The following is a 21,017-nucleotide window of genomic DNA, read 5'->3' as shown; positions in this document are numbered from 1 at the left end:
CAACTTTGGTCACTTTGGTTTGGTGACCAATTTCCACAGCCAATTTGGAAAGAACCACAGAGTAATTTAAAAAAATACCGAGAGTAGATTTATCTGTCAACTGTCATAAGCTCCATAGAGAAAATTTATAATCTTTAACACTAAAAAACGAAGTACGAATACGTAACAATAGTTTAATTTGTTTCTTACAGTATTTATTAATTGATTTAATATTTAATTTAAAGAGTACGATTTTAATACAAAACAATATTAAAAAAAAATTATTGACGAAAGCGGAAAATTACTCATTCATTGAAATTAAAAATAATAGGGATTGTCTATGGAATCACAGAACGGAATCTTGTAAAAGATTAGGCCATTTCATAAAACAAATGTATAGTAACTCGCAGAAAATATCTTCGGGGCAGTTATATTTATTTCAGCTTCGTAATTTTCTTAAAATTGAATCGTGAACCGTATTATAGGTCTATTGGAAAGGATTCATCTGCGACATTAGCGGAAGGGTTAGCAGTCTTGATTCTGCAACAGAAAAAAGATTTGCATTGAAAGGAGACGTAAGGTAAACATCGATTTATTTTCTTCAAAAGTGAAATCATAGTGGGTAATTGAAGCTTTAAAACGTTTAGTTCTGTTATTCAACGTTATGAGTGTTTATAATTATTTATAGTGCATCCTTGTACGAAATGAAAGTTTGACTTATGCCACATATTCTGAATGGCAGCTGGCGGACGTACCTTTAACACGGGAGTAGGTACTTACGATGCAACGTAAACTGTCCGCCGATTAGGATATGTTTTTATTTTAATGTCGCTCGAATGTAAAGATCTTTGGAAACCTTCCAGACTCGCATAGAAAACAGGGGCTTGAATTGTTTTTCCCTTGTAAAATGTCAAAATGTGATCTTGTCAAAGCTGGGTTGAGTCATTAGAGCAATCTTTTATCACACTAATTTACTGTTAGGTGTAATAAATTATAAACACTCTCTATTAACAATTGTATAAAGTAGATATTTTGGCTAAATATCAAAAGTAAAGTTAGCTTTCTTGTCAGCTTGTATCTTAGAGTAAAACTTGTTTTGTTCACTAGACTTCATTGTTTAGCATTGTAGAAGACAACATAAATGATAAAATTGTTTCATAAATCAGCTGATTTACATATGTTATAATTCATAGGAAACTGTCAATTAACACACTTTGAAATAATAGAATTAATATTTTATGTTTTCAAATTTCTTTTCTGCTAATCTCATTAATATGCAAAGTTATTACTAATGCATATTTACTTTCCCCATAGATTCACGTTTGGCCAATTGTGGCAATTTATGATAATATTTATGATAAAATAACCGAACTAAATGCAAAATTAGAAACATTAAAATATATATATTGTTGGCTTTAAAAACAAAACTTACATACAAAATATATTAGTCACAATGTAATAGTCATGTTTAATTTGCTATACCTCAATACATTATAAGCTCTTTCAAAATATACAAGTATATTAAGTGTATTTTTTAATTTATTTATAATTGGTTGATGTTTAAGTTACCACAATAATCAGGTGGGTTGGTTGGTTGTGTACATAAATAGAGAAATCCATACTGTTTTTAAAAACTATTTATAAATCAAATTATTATCTTTCAACTATATCTTTTTCTTATATTATATTGTGTCTACACAGGTTACGGTTTAATAATAAATTCTGACAATAGTAAGTTATTTCACTTTCAAGTTATTTAGATTATTACTGATCTTATGAAAATGAATGTAAAAGTAACTTTTGCATAGTAAATTTGTGATGATCCCAGTATTTGGAATAGAGATTATATAATACAGCATTACATTGACTATTATCAAATACTATCACTTTGCAATCATATTATGTGAAATGGAATGGCTATACAAGTGTGTAACTAAATAATATATATAAGGTTGCCTGGCAGAGATCGCTTATAGCGATAAGGCCGCCTATTTAACATGTTATGATTTTCTTTTTTGTTCTTTTTATTTTTGTGTTAATCTTTTTTGTGTGTGTTAAATAAAGAATTTAAATAAATAAATAAATAATATATATGACTTATTCTGTTCATCTCAGTGAGATTAAAACAAAACTTAAACTTTCAATGATTTGTTTTTAAAATGTTTATTTTTAATTTCCTTTGTTATTGTTGAAACTTTTATTTGTATTTAAAACATGTTAAGTTTATACATCTCTATGGTCTAGAATTCTAGATAATACAATACATATTATTTTAAATAAGCTTTACATCTATAGGAGTAAGTTTAATTCCAAAGTATCAAAAAATATACATTAGTAGGTTTATTTTTGAACAACTTGATTTATTCTTGTTGTTAATTTAAATACACAATATTTAATATTATACCACTAGTGAACAACAAAATAATTAAAGTAGAAATAACATTCCATACCTAATGCGAAACCAATAGATTTCCTTTATATCCTTCATAGGCCAAGTATATAAATGTAAATAATATTGAATTATATGTACTTTAAATATGCATATTCAATGAGATGCAAATTGTACTATTTAAAATATCATTAACAAATCTTAGTTCATAATGTTATTACAATATCTTAATATAACTCTTTGTTTACTTACAAAGTTAGGATGTCCTAAATTGTAATATGTATAACCAATCTATTACTTTTGTTCTACTTTTTTATTCATTATAAAAAAAATTGTATTTAAAACAATAACAAATGTTAAGACAATAACAATCAATATTAGTTGCATATTTCTATTTTCTGATGTTCTTACAACACTTGTAAATCTCTTGATAAAAGTTTGTTTTGTTTTCATCATCTATTTAAAGCTAGTCATATATTTATTTAATAATTAAAAATAACTGACAGAATATTATGTAAGAGATTTTTAATACTAGTTATTGAGTTGATGTTGTTAGTAAAATGGTGTCTTTAAATCTGACTTTATTTAGTTCAATGTTAATTATTATTTATTTGTGTATAGTAAGTAGCAGGTTTTTTATCATGCTTAATTTAAAGGTTAATTGGTGGCACTATCTAAATAAACAAACAATTTAATTACTTTACATTATTTACTAGGTACTCAAATTTCGACGGACCGAAGGACGTTTTTTAAAAAGACAAGATTTAATTTAAACGTCTTTAATATGTGCTCTCTACATCCAGAATGAAAACTTAAACTATAAACTTATCGTTAAACAAAAATGCAACGCTGCAATCTATGTTCTAAGAATTATACAAAATGCATTAAGGCGATGCAGGGTGGCCGTAGTTATGCTGCGTTAACAAATACGATATCACATGCATGTACTGCGGGTTGCCCCGACATAACTCCTCCATCCTCAGTTTCAAGAAAATCTGAAGGATTTTCTTGAATACATATTTTTCTTAATTTAGACTTAATTACTACCACAATTACAATTATAATTACGATTAATACAAAAGTTATAATGTTAATCACTCCGACGGCACTATTCACTGTACTACTAAACTGGTTTTCACTATTTTCACTATTTTCAATTAAATGCCTAAGCATATTTATGTCAGTTAAATTTGCACCCTTCAGGTTAACAGGCTTCCTGTCGGTCGGGAAGTTCATCAAATTTGGTAATATAATTTTTGGTAAACTTGGGTATATAATATCAATTCCATTTACTTCATATTTCTTTAGTGTTATATCTCCGATTTTCACGTAACAGCCAGTCTCGTCTAACGTCAATAAATAGGTACCATGAAGGAATTCTTGGGTTACCTCGTTTTCACAGACCTTGGTAAGTACTGTTTCCACATTTACGTATAGTATCCATCTATTTGGCAGAACATTGTCGATTTTCACGTCATCTATGGAAATGGGAATCGGCTGACAACTGGAAACATTTGTAGATAGCCGCAAAAGATCAGCTAAACAATCGTCTTTATATAATGTTGATGTCAGTATTTCCGGGCATAGGAACCGGTCTTCATCTATTTCTTTGCATGGTTGTGAAAGTGGCATGGTTTTCAACCCCTTCACAAGGACATATGGGTATTTGGGTAGGATAAGGGAAGTCTGACCTTTTTCTTCGTTAAATATAGGTAAAGGTATTATTTTAAAATATGAATAAATGTCGTCAGTAATTAATGGAATAGTCATTACGAATTTTATTTGACTTTGTTTTACATAAGTTTGTACTTCTATTAATTGTTCAATTTTAAGAACATTATCTAAATTTACTGGAAATGGCAACTTAGAGCTAGTTTCAATGTTTTTTAATAAAAGTAATAATTCCTTAGTATCTACAACGGATTGGTGTAAAAGTTTAATTTTACTAAAAGCTACAGCAGTTTCTATTTCACTTAATCTAACGTAAAGAGACATAAAATTATGTAAGAATGCAGAATATGTATGTATAATTTCATTAGTCCTTTGATGTAAATTTGTGTCATTTAAAAGCGAATCAATTACATTTAGCTTATTCTGGATTGCAATGAAATTGTTATTAGATATTTCAGCTACATTTAATAACGAACCCACCATCTCAGTAACGATCGTCATCTTATGTATTATAGAGTCTTGTTTAGTCTTTAATTTTTCAATAGTGTTTTCAAATTGTATAGCATCTTCGTTGTCGAGGTTACCGGTGATAATTTTTATAACTGAACCAAGTGGATTTAATAAACCACGTTTAGATCTAGAAGACGGAATTAATTGTTCAAATTTATCAATAGTATAATTCATATGATAATCTGTTTGTAATTCTGTTGTAATAAAATCGGAACCTAACGCTTTTACATCAATACAACTATGAACCTGATTTCTAAATGATAGATAACTATTTATATTAAATTCTAAATCGTCATATATTAACTTTAAATCTAAAACCTTAATAACTCTCCATGTGTCATTGCTGACGACTGCATAGCCTTCACGGAGAGGTAGTATTCCGGGGTTCCGTTTAATCTGGTGCAGTTGAAGACCCTGGTTTTGGATCACGTGGATCGCCAAAATTAGTAACCTGTGGAGGACGCTTAACGTTTTTAATGGGAACTTTAGTTTCACGATTGTGCGTCGTTACTGGCACAATATTTTTATCGATCGGTCCCGTGACTATCGCTTTCTGATACCTAGCCTTATCTATAGCACGTCTCGTGTTAACTCCTTTAATGTAAACTGAATCTCCTATGTCTATGTTAAAATCATTTTCACCGCCATGCTTATCCTTAATAACCTGTGTCTTATGAATAATTTTGTCTGTAAGATATTTGTATAAAAATGTTGTACGTTTGTGGTGATCTTTTACAAATTGTTGAGTTAATATTTTATTAAAATCTACAGCTTCATCTAGAATCAGTATGCCTTCCGTATCAAGATCGCGAGCTGAGCGAACCGTATCTGTATTTTCGCTATTATTGCTAGACGCGGTCAAGGTGCTGCTTTCCGCGGTTATTATACTACTATCGAGTGACGGAATCGAATATGGGGATCTCGGGCAATTATTTTTAGTAATAGGCACTGTTCGGTCTGAATCAGACGAAATTGTATTCGGCGTCAGGGGTCGCGGGTCACATGTTCCAGCCTGATTGTTACTAACTTTTACTATTTCGTCTGTTGCATCGGTTAAGTGTTTTTGAAGATTTCGCTCCTTTTTATCTACATTAACTTTCATTGACACGTCAACTATTGCTGCTGGCATACGAACGCTTTCACGAAAAGTCTGAAAATCTAATGTAGAGTCACCGTTCTGAAAGTTAGTTGGAATTGATACTCTAGTTTCTGATCGAGGCTCTAAGGTGATTTTTAACGGAGGGTTATAAATAATCGGTATTTTGGCGTTAAATGTTTCTAAAACTTGGTGTTTCATATCGATATTTGCATCTAGGTTCTTAAGTAAATCAGATCCGATTAATCCATCATACTTACTGTCTACATTGTATACATAAAATTTGTGGGAAAGTGAGCTTCTAAAAGTTTTTAATAACGGAATTACTATAACCTCATCATGAGTGCTTTGCGCATGTGTACTAACAACTGTAAATTGTTCATACTGTTTATGGTCTCTAAAATATTCTTCTGCTTTGGCCGGGCTTATAAAGGAACGACTGCTTCCTGTATCTATGAGAAACTTTGCTTTTATTTCGGGAACTATAATATGTGGTAATTTTAAGATGCTGTCACAATAATTTAAATTAATTATTTCACTGTCTCGTCGGAGGCCGGTAACAGGAAATTCGTTATTTTCATTAAAATTGCTTTCAGTTACTTCCGGATCGGTAGAATCGTATAACTCGTTCGCGGCGTCTTCTTTATAATTTAAAGTTGAGTTATCGTAATTTTCATAATTTGGTTCATCGCAGTAATATAGATTATGAGTTTCGTTGTGCCTTATAGGTGCCGTGCGCATTGATACATCGCTATTTAAGCCGGGGTTCGGTGCCTGGGCATGTTGTATGCCAAATTTAAAACGAGGTTGGTCTGTTTGTTGATTTGGGATTCCAAATTTATAACCGGAATTTTGAAAAGGTCGCAATTGGTGGTTATTATTAGATTGTGTGCCAAATTTATAGCCTTGGGCTTGTGGTGTTTGCCTTAACTGTTGAATAAAATTTGGTCGAGGTGGTTGCATTAAATTTGGTCGAGGTTGTTGAGCGAAATTCGGTCTATAACCAATTGGCTGTTGAGGACTGCCGTATTTAAAGTTTTGATTTAAAGGCATCGTACTGAAATTAGGTTTTAATGAATTTTGGAAAGCGTTTTGAGTTATAGGTTTTGGCTTACTAATCTTTGCGTTATATTGTTGTATAAAATTTACTTCTTCTGTAACTACGCTAAGTGCATTTTCTAAGTTTGTACAACCCCTTAATCTAACAATCCGGATCATGTCCTCCGGGAGGTTGTACAGAAAAACATTTAACGCAGTATTATTGTATATGATCATCTTCGCGGCTTTAACTCCTTCATCCGTGAAGCGGTTTACTTTTGAAAATAGGGAACTTTTAATATTTTGTATTCTGTGGCAAAACTGTATGTAACTTTCACCTTGTTTTATTTTTAACCCTTCTAACTCTAGTGCGATACATTCTTCCGATCGCGGGTCTCCGAAATGTTGGGTAAGTATTTCCTTTAATTCAGTCCATGAAGTTATATTTTGGTAATCACTAAGCAGTGAAGCTGCCTTACCGATAAGCCTACTCGTTATGGCATGATATACATATAAGTTTTGTGCGTTATTGTTCGCATCTTGGAATGATCTTATAATGTATTCGCTTTTATTGATAAATAGGTTTAACAGTTTTTCATCTCCATCAAATTTGGGGATGATACATAGTATTTCTCTTGGTATGAGTTTAATCTCTTCCATTTTGGTTCTTTTAGTTAGTTTTAGCGATTAAAACTCTAAATGTAATAAAGATAAAGTTTTAGCGATTAAAACTCTAAATATAATAAAGATAACACTATTTTTTACTAATAACTAACACTTAAAATTAAACACTAAAAATTACGAATTATCACGATAATTGCAACGAACAAAATCAAATAATCGTAATGATTAGGCCGACTATTTTGGGTCGGGGATTTCGTGAAAACAGGGAATGTGAAAAACAGGAGTGAAGAGGTTTACTCACAGACTGCTCGCTCCCATGTCCTTCACTTATGATCCTGGATGCTCGTCCTTGAGGTCACAGTACGCGTTTCACTTCAGCGATTGAGTTTTACGCGTACGCGTCGCGGGAGAATTATTTATTTGGTTCGAGGATACTCGTACAAGCACCGCACTATCACAGATCCTTTCGGCTATAGTGTTAGCTCGGCAGCAGGATATTTTCGAGTATCCTACCGGCTGCGCCACTCAAATTTCGACGGACCGAAGGACGTTTTTTAAAAAGACAAGATTTAATTTAAACGTCTTTAATATGTGCTCTCTACATCCAGAATGAAAACTTAAACTATAAACTTATCGTTAAACAAAAATGCAACGCTGCAATCTATGTTCTAAGAATTATACAAAATGCATTAAGGCGATGCAGGGTGGCCGTAGTTATGCTGCGTTAACAAATACGATATCACATGCATGTACTGCGGGTTGCCCCGACATAACTAGGTATATAGATAAATATTATACCCAAATTAATGTTTGTCAAATTGTACAAGACTAACCAAATCATAACAATATAACTGACTAGTCAGTCTTCTCGGCTCTGCCGGTTGACTCGGGATAAAAACAAAATCAGGGATAATTCTAATAGTAAAATATTTTTTTAATTCGGTCTATTAGTTTCGGAGCCTGTTCAATTCAAACAAACAATCAAATCTTTCCTCTTTATAATATTAGTGTAGACAGACAATTGTCTTATTTCTTTTACCCCTGAAATACGAAAACATTATTATAATAATTATACTGTTAAAAAATAGCCTATGGACAATTATTAAAGATGATATCTTACTGTGAGTTTCTGTTTTGAATAATAATATTATTTTGTTTACAGACGTTGGTGGTGCAATATTACGTTTTGGCTGGCGTTTGTTTGTATTTGCTGTGAAGTACATAACAATAGGCTGTTGGGACTAGGATGTCAGTTTTGAACCAGAGTGGCGAAGAACAGGTAACAAACCATATTATTAATATTAGTTATTTTTGTTGAATTATAAAGCATTTTCATGAGTAAAGAGAGTTGGTAATATTAATATGATTCAATCCTACAAAATGCTTTCTTTCTTTCTTTATAAAAGACTAGCGGTCCGCCACGGCTTCGCCCGTGGTACATATTTCGCAATAAAAGGTAGCCTATGTTCTTTCTCAGGGTCTAAAGATTGTCTGTGCCAAATTTCATCAAAATCGGTCCAGTAGTTTATTTGTGAAAACCATAACATACCTTTCCTCTTTATAATATTAGTATAGATGACTAAGAAATTTTGTTTGTGGCTTTCCTTTATAAACCACTAGCAGTCCACCCGTTCACGCGTGATGCCGTGACCAAGGGAAATAGGGACTCATTTTTATATATAGAGATTTCTTCATTTCAAAAACAAGTGTATACCTTCTGGTATCTTCTACTCAACAAAATTATATCAGTACTAGTAAGAGTGAATAGATTTATGTAGGTCAAATACGTTCCATTGTTTATATTTACATAACATTTATTTATTTGCATAAACATGTTAATATCATGACAGATTTTTATGACTCATTTTCAACTTTTAGGAGATAATCTAAGTTTTAGTGATAAGTATTCATAAAAATTATTAAATCTGTGTCTACCCACAATATGGGGGTCTTCAAGCGTAGAGTGAACAACCCTCTAGGAAAGCGTGTTCCATCTTAGAATACATCTCAGCTTAACATCAGGCGAGATTGTGGCCAAGCGCTTCCCTAACGACAATATTTTTTTTTATACAGATAGGATTAAAAAAAATGTAGTGTTAAAAATTTCTTCTATTTTGCAGGTGGAATGTCCCCTGTGTATGGAACCCTTGGAGGTGGACGATCTCCACTTCTATCCTTGCACATGTGGATATCAAGTATGTATATGAAAAATAACACAAATTTTTAGTTAAGTTTTTGGAACGAAGTTCCTTATCGCTGTGAAAGACAGAAAAATTCTTATGAAAATTTGTAACGACACTTTTTGCTAGAGTTGTAAGCCGTGCACGTGGTTCTCTGTCTGTCTCTCTCTATCTTAACACTTTGTTCCATCCGGATGTCTTGTTGTTGTGTTGTCCTTGACATCGCTCAAGTTTTTTTTAAATAGTATGTTTAGGTTCGTTACATAGTGCTTAGTGTATGGTGCATATACGGCTTATATAGATATAGTGCAAGCAATAAGAAGTCAAGTGTTACTTGTAAACTCGGCTTAATGTATTGTATTTTATTCATTTGTAATTTAGTGACATTGACTGCATTTAATAATAATTAATTTATGAGAGTGGTCTTTAACAAAACTATATAAAAAGTACAGTGCATCATTAGTTCAATGAACTCATAATAATACAACAAATAACATAAACAAAATTGTGTGTAAAAAATTCACAACTGAATAAATATCATTTATGTATGGAGGATAGTAATTGGGATCAATAAAGTTGCAAGTAATAAAGTTGTAATATGGAAATAACTCAAGTAACATTTTATAGTAAATCCATTGCATGGTTATTTGCATTTTGCATTAATTATTCATCTAATACTCTATGAATTATAGACATAACTTAGGTTTTGATATTTATTAAATTTTACTTATTATATCGAATTTCTAAATTACCTTCTAAGACTATGATATGAGATTTGAATATATGTACTTCTATTTTTAAAATAGAGGTAATAAGTAGGACATATTAGATTTTGAATATCTTAAAGTTAAAAGTAAGTAGGTATTTATCTCATGCAACATACTTACATTTAAAATTATCAATTCAATTATTTTAAGTTTATCAATTTTAATTGCAATGTAAACTCAGTGCAAAATGTCGTTTGAATCAATTGAAGACATATTGATAAGTTTATCAAGATAACTTGAATTTACGTGTATGACGTCGTCACAATAATATTATTATACTTATAATATTTCCGTGTGACTGTATTGTAATATTTATTATCTTTATCGCGGTACGTTAAAATTGTTGAAAAATAAATAAAGCATGCTTGACATATATTTTAGATCTACCATGATTCTAAGGTTTCCTATTTGTACAATTAATTAAGTGTAAAATAAATAAATAAATAACAATACATTTACGTTTTCTAGTATTGACTGTAATTTGAGGTAATAAATAGATTTTTTTTTTCATATTAACTTATGAGATACTGGTAATTAATAGGTCATAAACTATTTTTAATCCTCCTATTTGATAATGATGTCGTTGATTGAACAATGATTCTGGGGTCGGCAAGTCTATTGTAAAATACATTATTGTGTTACTCTGTTAATAAATTAAGACGAGCGGAATATATGTGCGCTCATTGAAATATATTTTTCTTGCTAAGAACGGATTAGTTTTACTTATAATTTCCGTTAAGATTGCGCCATTTTAAGTTTAAGATAAAAAGGCAATTATTGCGTCAAGACTTATTATATTTGCATTTTCTCGTTTGTAAAATAACAACAGTATTTTTATAAACATACAAAAAGTAATCGCAGTTTATTGAAGAGATTTATTTTATACAAAATTGCATAACCGACATAGTTATATTTTTTATAGATATTCACCTATTTCAATGTATGCATTTTTAATCATCGATATTTTACCAATTACATCGTGTTATAATTAATCGTGTTCAACAAGGTACAAACTATAAATGTATCATTTTATTAATATACATCGATATAAATCTATTTCTATTTTAATTTCTATATTTTGTTCTATATGAACATTGTAAGCATTAAGAATCGTGATTGTTTGTGTATTATAAAAATATATTTGTAATAATTGCCATTTTTTATTCGACAGATATGTCGGTTTTGCTGGAATCGAATCAGGGAGGGAGAGAACGGCCTGTGTCCCGCGTGTCGGAAGGCCTACCCGGAGAACCCTGCAGACTTCACACCACTCAGTCAAGAGCAGGTAATATATATGTCTATTTATATATATGTAACTAGCTGTGCTCCGCGGTTTTACCCGCAGTGCTCCGCTTCTGTTGGTCTTAGTGAGATGATATATAGCCTATAGCCTTCCTCGATAAATGGGCCATCTAACTAAATAATTTTTCAAATCGGACCAGTAGTTCTTGTGATTAGTGCGTTAAAACAAACAAACTCTTCAGCTTTATAATATGAATAATATTAAGTATAGATAATATATAATTATGTCTATTTTATGGGGATTTAAACAATGTGTTGTAAATAATGTTAAACTATACGTAATAAATGTACTGATTGTTAAAACTTCCGATACGATTTGTTGTTGACATAACAAACACATAGCAAATAACTTAAACGAATTATTAGAATACCACCATTATTAATTTACACTATGACAATATCTTAAAATCACGCTCAAAATTAGACAGTTTTAAATAATACAATTGACTTTGAACATTACTGGCTCGAGATAACGTGTAAATTTCAATGTATGTTTTATACCACGCGTCGTGGACAATTGTTGACAATTTTTGAACCTCCTTCTCAGATTGCCAGACGCCTATCTGGCAAATTGGTAATTATAGTGCATTGGGCACATAATACACAATATTTTGAGGACAAATTGAACTGTAGATTATATAAAACAATTATAAATAAATACTTATATAGATAATTAACACCCAGACACGGAGCAAACATCGATTTTCATCATACAAATATTTGCCCTTGGTAGGAATCGAACCCACGACCTCTGGCTTGGAAGGCAGGGTCACCACCAAGCCAACTGGTCAGTCAGCATAATTGTTTAAACTAATAAAATAATTATTTGAAGTTGTTAAGATAACTGTTTGCCGTAGATTCTGATTTGTTGTGTTATTTATGTATTTAATATGCTCACAGTGAGACGTTGAGGGTGCAATTTAGATTTAATAACCTAATGTTACAATACTGCTATAATATTATTATGTTTATAATAATTGTACCTGTGTGTTCTCCAAATAAAAACGACGTGTGGCACTCGGGGACTGCCGCGGTAAAGCTATTGCATGCTATGCCTTCAAGCCACACCTCCGCCCGTCGGAGTGGGGAGCGTTAAGTTTTTTCATTACGGAATTTCTCGATTCGTTCCCCGCGCTCAAGGCCCGCGACAGAAGCTATGCAATAGCTTAATAAAAAAAGTGATAACTGCGTTAAAAACAACCGACTTCAAACTTGCACTTGCAACATTTACAAATACAGACAAAAATGCTCATAAAATAAAAACTACGGGGCCTATCCGAATAAAATTTTTATGGGACCAATTCGACACTATCCCGCATCGAACAAAAAAAGAATCACCTAAATCGGTTCAGAAACCTCGGAATAATCGGTGTACATACATAAAAAAAAAACATACCAGCCGAATTGATAACCTCCTCCTTTTTTTTGAAGTCGGTTAATAAATAAATATTATTAAACGTCGAATGTGTGCGCAGGTAGCCGCAATAAAGACGGAGAAGAAGGCGCGCGAGCAGAAGCGCCGCAACAAGACGCTGGAGTCGCGGCGCGCGCTCGCCAACGTGCGCGTCGTGCAGAACAACCTCGTGTTCGTGGTCGGCCTGCCCGTGCGGCTCGCGGACCCCGAGGTAGGCCAGACTATACCTAACCTTATAGATATTTATTTATTTATTGAATAAGACTTCTTATTTTGAATCGTCATAACATTTTTTAACATTTACCACCGATACATAAATATATATAACTCTCCGCTCTGGTGTTAAATGTGGTGCTTATATACTATCGCATTCATGTATAGATTATATAGCCAATAGTGATAATCAACTCATCGATTGTTGTAACCCGTGGTTGCGACCACGTGGTGAAGCTAAACTTTTTTTAACCCGTGGTTTTGCCCCCATGGTTAAACAAAATTCACCTTGTTACAATGCAGTAATTTATGTAAAGACGCCACAAATACTATGTTTAAAATATTTTAATTTTTATTTCAGATTCTCAAACGGCAAGAGTACTTTGGCAAATACGGAAAAATTCACAAAGTAGTCATAAATCAGAGTCCAGCGTATGCGGGGTCACAGGTACACACTGTATGGACTTTGTTTATTATTTTTTATTATATAAGTTAGATTAAGAGTTTTATTTGCTTAAAATTCAATAAAAAAGGCTTTAATTTTTGCTACCGTTAGCGTAAGATATACTTGAGTGGTTTCATTAGTTGCAAAATATAGTTATCCATCATCTTCAACACAAGGTTTTTTGCTGATAAAGGTTGTGCATTGAACAAATTAAATGCACTTTTTAAATGCCATTTAGAAGACATTGCTAACTATTTTAAATCCAATGCACAATTGGTTTGAATGTAGTTATACAACATCAACAACACAAGGTTTTTTGCTGATACAAAGGTTGTACATTGCACTAAATGAAATTTTTAAGTACAATTTATAAGTCATACATTTTTACTATACTAAGGGCCCATTTTTCAATGCTTGCTTAATATTAATATACCGTTGCTTAAAATGGCAATTGGCAACTGAATGAATATTCAATAAAAATGTTTTGGCATTTTGACCGACAATTCGAACACGGATACTTCTTTGTAAAGGTTGTTTAATATCTTTGATACATCTCTAAAATATGTTTGATGAAATTTTTGAAGTAAAACATCTTTAGGCGCGTTGAGAGTAAAATTTCAAGTTCGCGTCATGGCAATACCGTCACGTCATGGAGTAAGGCGACGATCTCGTGCCTTCTAACTTCTGACACGTGTGCTCGCTCTTTTTTTTAACCGAGCATTGAAAAATGAGCCCTTAATGTACAATAATGGATAACTAAACGTGTTCTTTATCGTTGTTACACAGAGCCCGTCCGCGTCCGCGTACGTGACGTACGTGTCGCCGGCGGACGCCCTGCGCGCGATACAGGGCGTCAACAACGTGACGCTCGACGGCCGCGTGCTGAAGGGCTCGCTCGGCACCACCAAGTACTGCGCGAACTTCATGAAGAACCAGCCGTGCCCGAAGCCCGACTGCATGTACCTGCACGAGCTGGGTGAGTGCCGGGACGCGATGTTACGTGGACTGACGTGGCGTGACGTTGCATGACGTGACGTTACGTGACGTGACATGACGTTACGTTACGTGAAGTGACGTTGCGTGACGTGACGTGACGTGGGTTGACGTTGCGTTGCGTTACGTGACGTTACGTTGTGTGATTTCGCGTGACGGGTCGTTGCGTGATGTGACGTGATGTTACGTGACGTGGCGTGACGTTACGTGACATGGCGTGACGATACGTGACGTTGTGTTACGTGACGTGACGTGAAAGATCGTGGAAGATGATCATCTGAAATTTAAGTGTCAATAGTGCACCAAGAACAAACAAAAGTACACATTTTAACTTGATAAATTTACATTTTATTTCAATGTACATATTATGAGTGTTTTAAACTACGGACTTTTTCCAATCTTATTAATTTTCTATGAAAAATGAAACAAGATTTTGCAACTACCATAGCATATTGTAGTTTTACACTAACATATTGTTGTTTTCCCATTAAATGTAAAGTTTGGTAATACACGCAGGTGATCCGAAGGCGTCGTTCACGAAGGAGGAGATGCACGCGGGGCTGCACCAGGTGTACGAGCGGCGCCTGCACCAGCAGCTGCTCGCCGCCAAGCCAGACGACAAGCAACTAGGTACTATACTTAACTCGCTTTCCGCCCGCGGCTTCGTCTGCGTTTTCAAAGAAAAACCCGCAGAGTTCTTGTGGGATTTCCGGGATAAAATATGTGTGCTAAATTTCATTGTAATCGGTTCAGTAGTATTTGCGCGAAAGAGTAACAAACATACATACAAACACATACACATACATCAATCCTCACAAACTTTCGCATTTATAATATTATAGTAGGAACAATATAAATGAACATATTGTAATAACACAATGTTTTAAAATTGCAGGTAATTCTAGTACGAATGCAGATAAAGGCAGTACAAAAGATGGTGAGTACTTATCTTGTTTCTATATATATTTAATTTTGTTCAAAATAATCATAGATGTAACAATACACGGAAATATGGTAATTACATTTTCCATTTCTATTTTCTACATACATATATTGTAAATAAGCGTTAAAATATTATGAATAATTCGTATAAATAGTTTTAATACTTGAAATTTTAATATTTCGTGTTCTTTCAGGTAATCAATCGAACTTTATACCAACAACAGTGGTCACATCGTCTCAAATTAATTCAGTCAGTACATCTAAGTGAGTATTGTTCACATGCATCAAATATAAAAAAGCCCGTGATATGTGGCCATCTCTTTTAAAATACTTGAGGGTATATTTTCAAATTTCTCATAAAAATTATACTTGAAGTCTAACATATTATTAAAGATGTACTGATATTGTTTGAAAACTTAGATATGATAAAATTTTAATTTTTAAAGTGAAACTTTTATTACATCGTCTCAAACTTTTTGGTCTGTGTAGCGCATGTCGCGTGACGCACGATACGTACGATAATTATCGTACAAATACGATAATTTTTAGTTTATAGTGTGAAAAAAAGTTTCACTTTTGCCGTGGTTTCATAAACCACAAACACACAACATTGTTTACATTACGATTCGATCAGAGTTATGGTTGTTTTAAGCAATTCCTTCTAAACAACAGAACTGTTGCCAAAAAAGAAACTATTCTTATAATATGAAACACTACATACTTATGCACTTACAACAAGGAATATTTATGTAAATCTAAGATATATTTTTATTACTCTGTTGATATTAATCACCTATTAGTTATACAATTGATTGATATTTGGATAAATACTTACTGAAAAAACCTACAAACAAACGTCATTGACAACTTAAATTCGCTCTTATGACTTAATACATAGGGTTTAAAAATGTGCGCTGTTTTAGATCGAAAAAGGACACAAATGGTAGTAATGTTGGCAACGGTAGCAATGGCAGTAATGGCAATAGTGGCAATGGCAAAGAGGCGTGGCCCAGCCTCGGCTCGTCGCCACCTTCCGATAGTCCCGCGAGAAAACAACTCAGTCCCAAACCACAACAGTCTACGGGTAAGATTATATTCATTTTTATAAAAATTAATTTCGATAAGTAATGACCAAAAATGTTGAATTAGTTTATTTTCTTTTTATTTGTCGACAACAACTGAAACATCTAGTAACTGAGATACCGACACACATTTAAATAGATTTTTCTATCTTTCCACAGCAAAGTCACAAGAAAACGGCACATCAGAATCGTCCAGTCCAACACTACACAATCAGCAATCACAGATCAAAAACGGCAAAGATAATAATCAAACGGAAAAAAGCAATAGAAGCAATAAAGACAGCAATAGCAATACAAACGGACAGGCGAAGAAGAGTAAATCGGACAAATCGAAAACAAAGAATAGTATTAGCAACGAAAGCAGCGAATCCAGTTCGGCCACAGAGAAGACGGACACGGAAACGCACACGTCCGTTTTCGAGAATGACACGCAATTCTTAACGAACGAGTTGGACGAATTAGAATCAGATAGACACAGCCTCCTGGAGAACCACGATTTACTAGATAACAGCGATCACAGTTTGCTCGAGGACGACACACACAACCTGCTGAACGACGCCAACAATGAAGTATTAATGATGCAGAGGCACAGGGAGATGCTCGCGGGGCTCGTGGACAACGGGATGCACAGCAAGGCCCCGCTCATGAACGGCTACGGGTTATTAGACAGGGATACTATGGGCTATCTAGCCAACGATAGACAGATTAGTCAAATTAGCCAAGGTCTCATGGACCAGAAGGAATTGTTGATGCGGGAACGCAACCGCAGCATGCTGTTGCGGCAGAACGAGCTGCTGGCCCGCCAGCACAACGTTATGGTGGACCTCAAACATTATATGCCTTCGTCTAGTATAGGAATGGAGTCGGCTAGTGAATTATTAGGTACGTATTGTGCAGTTTTGAACTATGGCTTACAAAAGAAAATATAAAAAAAAACAATATTTTAATATATCTAGTATGTATGATAAATATTCAGAAAAAATGTGACAAACGCTTTCTAATGGCATTTACAAAATGACAAACATTTTACAAAGAAAATGTCTTTTTCAGGTGCTAATTATCATCCAAACCCCAATATGCTTCCACCGTTCGGAATGAGAGTAGACAATTCTTTAGTAACAAATTCCCTCGGCAACACGGCGAACACATTAGCTAACTCCCTATCTATGAATTTATCAAACACGTTGTCAGTTAACTCGCTAGGTGGTAATTCTATGTCGGCTAACGCGTTGGGGGCAAATTCGTTGGGAGTGAATACTCTAGGCGTCAATTCGTTAGGCGGAAACACACTAGGTACAAGCTCGTTAGGCGCAAACACACTCGGGGCAAATTCGTTAGGCGCAAATACACTCGGGGCAAGTTCTTTAGGTGCGAATACAATGGGGGCAAATTCGTTAGGGGCAAGTACGTTAGGTGCAAATTCCATGGGGGCGAATACGTTAGGAACAAATTCTATGGGTGTGAACACATTAGCCGCGAATTCTATGGGAGCGAACACATTAGGCGTAAATTCAATGGGGACAAATGCAATGGGCAACACAATAGGCGGCTTCATGCTACACAATCAACAGATGCAGATGCAGAATCAGCAACATATGCAACAGAGTGGACTTGTAAACGGATTCGATTCGCCACAGAGTGTTGTGAGTATATTTCTTAATAACACATTAACTTTTTTTTATAGAAAATTGTTTAGAGTGAAGTAGTTTTTAATTATGACCATATGAAAGTATTGTGCTAATAATGAGTTTTATTCTAATGTTTTTACAATAATTATCTCTAGCTGTTTTATAACGTTTTATACTTTACTCCTTGTCGTATTTTATTTTTTATTTCTAATCCAAAGTGATTTAAAAACAATTGAACACGAAAAAATTTTAACATTTTTATTCTTCTGTTTTGACTCGAGTTAATGAGGTTTGACACATTTCAGAGCGAGGGTCGATATCAAGCGGACACGATGGACAAGTTCTTCACGGACTTCCACAAGGCGCAGCAGATGCGGCTGGTGGCCGGGGGCGCAGGCTCGGGGGCGGAGCGCCCGCGCTACCCGCACAACATGCTCAGTGCGGAGCGCCTCGAGATGGAGCACAAGAGGTGGGCACACGATGTTTATGTTTCATTAATCGTTGAGTAAATTTTAAGAAAAGATCACCAGCTTTTTCGTTTCAAACGACGTTTTTTGAAGTTATACTTCTTTGCGCGATGGAGAAAAATGATGAGAGTGAATTTTTACGATGCGCGCGCACACCGACACCTAAATTTAACAGCATGAAGTTAGTTCTAGGTGGTATGAAAATTGATAACTATGATCAAGTTGTATATTCTAGTATTTTTTATTCCATAGGCCAAAGAAGTATAACTTCTAACGCGTGTACATAAGTACACACACTCTTTTTCCCTATTAATCCTACTTAATTTAATCGCGAAAGTTTGTATATTTGTTACTCATTCACGAAAAAACTCCTGAATCGATATGAAATTTGCTATGTTGGTAGCTGAAGACCATGATAAGATATAGGCTACTTTTTATCCCAGAAATTCCACAGGAACGGGAACTATGCGTTATCTATGAATACGCGGAAACTTAGTAATAAATATGTATTAATGATATAATATGAATGATATATACAGCAGAATGAGCAACTACCGCGCATCAGACAACTCGGGCGGGCGAGCGGCGGGCGACGGGGACGATGATCTCGACTTCGATCCCTTCAAGGAGACGCAGAAGGCCTTGGCAGAGATGATGGAGACGGAGATGATGCTCAGCAACATCTCTAGCGGGTGAGTTAACGCATAAAAAAGAGCGTGTGTGCCGAGCACACGTTTCAGAAGTGAAACTTCTTTTACCAAAATCTTATTCCATGACGTGACAGTATTGCCATGACCTAGAAATTTTACTCTCAACGCGCCTGAAGCACGCCAAATTTATACCAATTTTTTTTACAATTAGTGTTTATCACTTTTTACCGGAAAATGTTTCGAAATCATCCTGTACACAACACGATAAAAGATCAATGTTTAAAAAATACGTGTTACAACTTACTTATTATTAAATTTTTTCGTTTACAGAGACAATATGGACCGTGTCAGACGCACCCGCCTGCCCCCACCCGGCTTCAGTCACTTGAGCGTTTACGGCAGACAACAACCACAACAACAAGGTATCAATTGTATTAAAAACTGATATATAAATTATTCTTGAAGGCATTCAGTATGATTGCTATTGTATGTGATTAAAATTTCCAAATTTTTTGTGTCACTTTCTGTTCACCGTTCACAATATATTATTTGAATATTTACTCGGATCCACGAGTGAATAGATGCAAATAATTGACGGTACCGATCCGCAGGTTTCACCAATAGCAATGCGATGTTCTCAGACTGGACGCAGATGGACCCGGCGATCATGTCGACGTCGGTGAACTTCGGCAAGGCGCAGGGCGCGCTGAGCCAGCACGAGCTGTTCGCGCGCTTCAACCAGCTGGCCGTGCAGCCCAACGGCGTCAAGCTGCACTCACATACCCACGCCCACGCCCACGCCCACCAGCAGCCCGCGCCCTGGCCCGCCGCGCAGAAGCCCTGGGGCGTCGCCTACAACATGCCCCTGCCCCCCGGCTTCGCCCCCCCGAAGACCTCCCAGCACCCCGCCGAGTGCATCGACGCCAAGTAAACGTGCAATCCGAACCCCTCCCCCCCGCTCCCGACACTGGATATTATATTTTCTTATACCTAGCCTCTTTCCGTTGGTGATGTGATCGATAAATCTTTGTATTAAGAGAGCATATTTTAACGAGAGAAATATGATAACAAAGGAATTTGTAAAATAAATTAACCTATTTGTTTTATTTAAAAAAAGTTTGATTTATATTTTATTATATTATCATGAATTTTTTTTTTCTTTACTATTGTCTCGGTCTCGGCTCGCTGTCGCTTCCCTCTCTGAGTCTTTTCGTTTCGCGACTGATGATATATGTATATTTGTTAATATATTATATATTGCGCTAGGATCGTCTACGTGTTACTTGAAATTATTTTTTTCTATATTAAATGAGATGCCAACTCGGTTGAATTTGTACCTTATTGAGCCATTATTCATGATAAAAATTATTAAATTTAAAGAATTATCATTCGCTCTTTTAATGCGACACCTTATCCAAACAACTGTGCATATGCATGTCTATTTTTTGTAAATATTCAAATATATATATTTACTAACAGTAATTAATTTGTGGTCTGAGGATATTTTTTGCATGGTAAGTATTGCCGAAACTCAACAACTACTAAATACTAAATACTCGATGAACTCGATAATATTATTTGAAAGCATGGTAACTAACAATAAAATGCACAAAGCATTGTGTATTAA

At 34.5% G+C, this 21,017-nt stretch overlaps 2 protein-coding genes across 6 annotated transcripts; one reads left to right on the top strand and one right to left on the bottom strand.

The window, feature by feature from the left end:
• The first annotated feature begins 206 nt into the window (after nt 1-206).
• LOC123703560 lies at nt 207-20,778 on the top strand. 5 transcript variants are annotated; one of them, XM_045651629.1, is made up of 17 exons: nt 207-559; nt 8,470-8,586; nt 9,428-9,502; nt 11,426-11,539; nt 13,032-13,181; nt 13,545-13,640; nt 14,415-14,604; nt 15,138-15,251; nt 15,517-15,558; nt 15,758-15,827; nt 16,487-16,647; nt 16,805-17,527; nt 17,696-18,288; nt 18,579-18,742; nt 19,283-19,432; nt 19,721-19,812; nt 20,002-20,778. In XM_045651629.1, the coding sequence occupies exons 2-17, from the start codon at nt 8,554-8,556 to the stop codon at nt 20,319-20,321; spliced, it is 3,087 nt and encodes a 1,028-aa protein (XP_045507585.1). In that variant the 5' UTR covers nt 207-559; nt 8,470-8,553; the 3' UTR covers nt 20,322-20,778. The 5 variants fall into 5 exon arrangements, with proteins under 5 accessions (XP_045507585.1, XP_045507586.1, XP_045507584.1 ...); XM_045651630.1 differs by having other exon boundaries at nt 209-559; nt 13,545-13,631; nt 19,280-19,432; XM_045651628.1 differs by having other exon boundaries at nt 209-559; nt 19,280-19,432.
• On the bottom strand, nt 3,132-7,762 carry LOC123703562. Its single transcript, XM_045651633.1, has 2 exons — nt 7,609-7,762; nt 3,132-5,000 (listed from the first exon to the last, which is right to left on the bottom strand). Exons 1-2 carry the CDS (start codon nt 7,623-7,625, stop codon nt 3,278-3,280), a joined length of 1,740 nt encoding a protein of 579 aa, XP_045507589.1. The 5' UTR covers nt 7,626-7,762; the 3' UTR covers nt 3,132-3,277.
• Nucleotides 20,779-21,017: the final 239 nt, after the last annotated feature.

Source organism: Colias croceus, chromosome 26, assembly GCF_905220415.1.
Source record: "Colias croceus chromosome 26, ilColCroc2.1".
NCBI lineage: Eukaryota > Metazoa > Arthropoda > Insecta > Lepidoptera > Pieridae > Colias > Colias croceus.
This window is presented reverse-complemented; position numbering and strand designations above follow the sequence as displayed.